The following is a 2,852-nucleotide window of genomic DNA, read 5'->3' as shown; positions in this document are numbered from 1 at the left end:
ACTAGCATACTACCCAACTCTACACTCAGAAGTTGTATATAATGAAGGTCTACTTCCTATAAAAGAATTAAAACACCATTCTAATCCCAAGAATGATGTAAACTGAGAACGCAGGCTGAGAAGATTCCTCCATTCATTCATCAAAAGTTTACCGAGCACCGGGTCCTCTACTAGGGGTACAAGAGTAAATAAGAGTGAGCATCTTACCACAACGGGAGTCCTGAAAATATATTTCACTCATTGATTCTTGTAATGGGGAGAACAGTGTAATAATGGGTCAAAGAAATAATGCATTTCAGACTCACGGCACAGTTTTCTTGTCTTGAAAAACTGACATAAGTCGTATTTATATAATTAATATCATTTTGTATTCTTTGGTTGTAAGAAACAAAATCCCACTCTGAATAATTTGAGCAAATGACAATGCACTGCAAAGATGTGGTGTGGCTCAGAGAACCAAAGGCCTAGAGAAGAAACCCCAGGAAGGGTGGTGGGACCAGAGCCACTCCTGAGATTTCATTTCCATCTCATCAGAGCTGCCACAAGGATGAAGCTGCCATTTTCTGTTAGTCTAACCTTCATTCTTGCATCTTCCCTTAGACATAAAACAGAGAGTCTAACCAGTTTTAGGACACACACCGACCCCTCAGCTAAGGAAAGTCAAATCGCCTTAAATTACATTCCCAACAAGATTGTCCACATCAGCAGAGAGGCCATTCACCAAAAGGAAATTAGGGTTGTATTGCCAAAAGAAAAGGAATGGCTGATGCTGCCTAAAATAGAACAACGGCAATAAATAATAGCAGCAACAGACACTATCTTGTAATGAGTGCCTTCTATGTTAAGCACCTTATATCTATGATCTTATTGAATTATTACCAATAAGATCATAGATATTAGGTACTAGGTTAAGCACCTTATATCTATTATCTTATTGAACTATTGCCAATAAGATCATAGATATTAGGTACTAGGTTAAGCACCTTTTATCTATTATCTTATTGAACTATTACCAAAACCTTATGAGGTAGAAAGTATTATTACTTCCATTTTAAAGATTAATGAATCAAGCTCAGGTATGTTCAGGAACCCAGCTAGAAAACTGAAGCATGTTCTGATGCCAAAAATGTACCTAGCCGCCACGCTGTCCTGCTTCCCCACCAGCCGCGGGCCGTGGACGGCCGGCTGCTGCGCGCTCCAAACGCGGGAGCCCCGGCGCCGCGCGCTGCCTGCGGGCCGGCGGTTCCCGGCCGCGCGCTCGGCGACCGCGGTGGCCATGGCCGCGCTGTGGCGCAGGGCCTGGGACTACACGAAGACCAAGGAGTTCCGAGATTACGTGACCAGCACACACTTCTGGGGTCCCGTGGCCAACTGGGGCCTGCCGCTGGCCGCCTTCAGGGACATGCAGGCGTCCCCGGAGATCATCAGCGGCCGCATGACCACGGCGCTCATCTTCTACTCGCTGGCCTTCATGCGCTTCGCCTACCGCGTCCGGCCGCGGAACCTGCTGCTGATGGCGTGTCACGGCGCCAACGTGACGGCGCAGAGCCTGCAGGCCGCCCGCTACCTCACCTACCACTACGGCGGCGGGAAGACCGCGGCCGCCGCCGCCCCCGACGCCGCCGCAGCCTGCCCGTGCGCCTGCGACCCCGGGGACGGCGGCTGCCGCTAGGGGCGCCGGCCAGCCCGCAGTCCCTGCGCCGAGAGCCTGGGCGCTGGGACCGCCCGTCGAACCCCTGCGGCTTGCAAGCGCTGAGCTGCTGTTCTTCCTCAAGAAAAGACCAATGAAAGGTGTGGTTTTGACTCTAAAACAGTGCAGATCTCATCTAAACCTGCAGTGTGGTAAATAAAAAACAGAAAGTAGCACAGAACTAAAAAAAAACAAAAAACATTGGCCATGGTAAATGACAATCTAGTTACAGAAAGCAGGCAGCGGTCACCACAGAGCTAATAAATGAAATGTAGAAACCCAGAATACCGTTTTACAAAAAGGGAGACAGGCAATTTATTGACTACAAATGCTTTCCTCATCTCTCTGTAGCTTAGAAACTATTAACCTTGGCAGGGAACAAGTGACTTACTGCAAATTGGATTCTACACACCGGCACGAGCAAGGTTTCAATCAAATGTCTGGGGATTAGTCAAACTCAATGAAAAACTGAGATTATACTAATATCATCTGTCATCATATTAGTTTTACCTTTAAAACGAATTCTCTGTTGCTGAATTGAAAGGAGAGAAGTTTAGACTTCCTCTATCTACCTGCAAGTTTGGAATGAACAAATAAATATTTCTATGTTGTACTTAAAAATGTTTTAAATACATACATAACTTTGTCAGTACTAATAAGTAAGAGTTAATGTACAGTACTAGGGAACCAGCTACATCTCCCTAGGCGCCCATCCACCAAGGATGTGCCCACTTGTCCTGTCAGCCAGGCACAGACCTGGCCCTGGACACCACATGCGTTGGGGGCAGAGCGCTGGCACAGACTGGACTGCCTGAGTGTGAGCCAGGGCACCACTATGTGACCTCACTGCTCAGCCCTGCCTCCTCACCGACGCACGGCTATTTCCAAGACTTGTTCTGAGGATGAAATAGATAATACTGAAAATTGCTCAGAACCAGGTTGTCTTTAGGTTGGGTTCCCTAGAGGCAGAGCCTGAAGTGGGAATTCTTATAAATGTGATTTTTTGAGAGAGCAAGAGAGGGGCAGGGAAAGAAAGCTGAGTGAGTTTGTGGTCTCAGCTGAAAACAAGCTCCAGCCTGACCCCATGGGAAGCTCTGGAGCAGGAGCTGTACTACCAGGTTGGCCCCATCTTGAGGCAGGGTGTTGGACTTTTGTGTTCTGT

General features: G+C 47.7%; 1 protein-coding gene across 1 annotated transcript; it reads left to right on the top strand.

Annotated features, from left to right (window-relative positions):
• The first annotated feature begins 1,276 nt into the window (after positions 1-1,276).
• LOC107535060 (mitochondrial pyruvate carrier-like protein) lies at positions 1,277-1,672 on the top strand. The gene has a single exon (XM_016210382.2). The coding sequence runs from the start codon at positions 1,277-1,279 to the stop codon at positions 1,670-1,672; it is 396 nt and encodes a 131-aa protein (XP_016065868.2).
• The last annotated feature ends 1,180 nt before the right edge of the window (positions 1,673-2,852 follow it).

This window comes from Miniopterus natalensis, chromosome 3 (genome assembly GCF_054644295.1).
Source record: "Miniopterus natalensis isolate mMinNat1 chromosome 3, mMinNat1.hap1, whole genome shotgun sequence".
NCBI classification, from domain to species: Eukaryota; Metazoa; Chordata; class Mammalia; order Chiroptera; family Miniopteridae; genus Miniopterus; species Miniopterus natalensis.
Note: the sequence above shows the minus strand (reverse complement) of the source record. Positions and strands in the feature narration are given on the sequence as shown.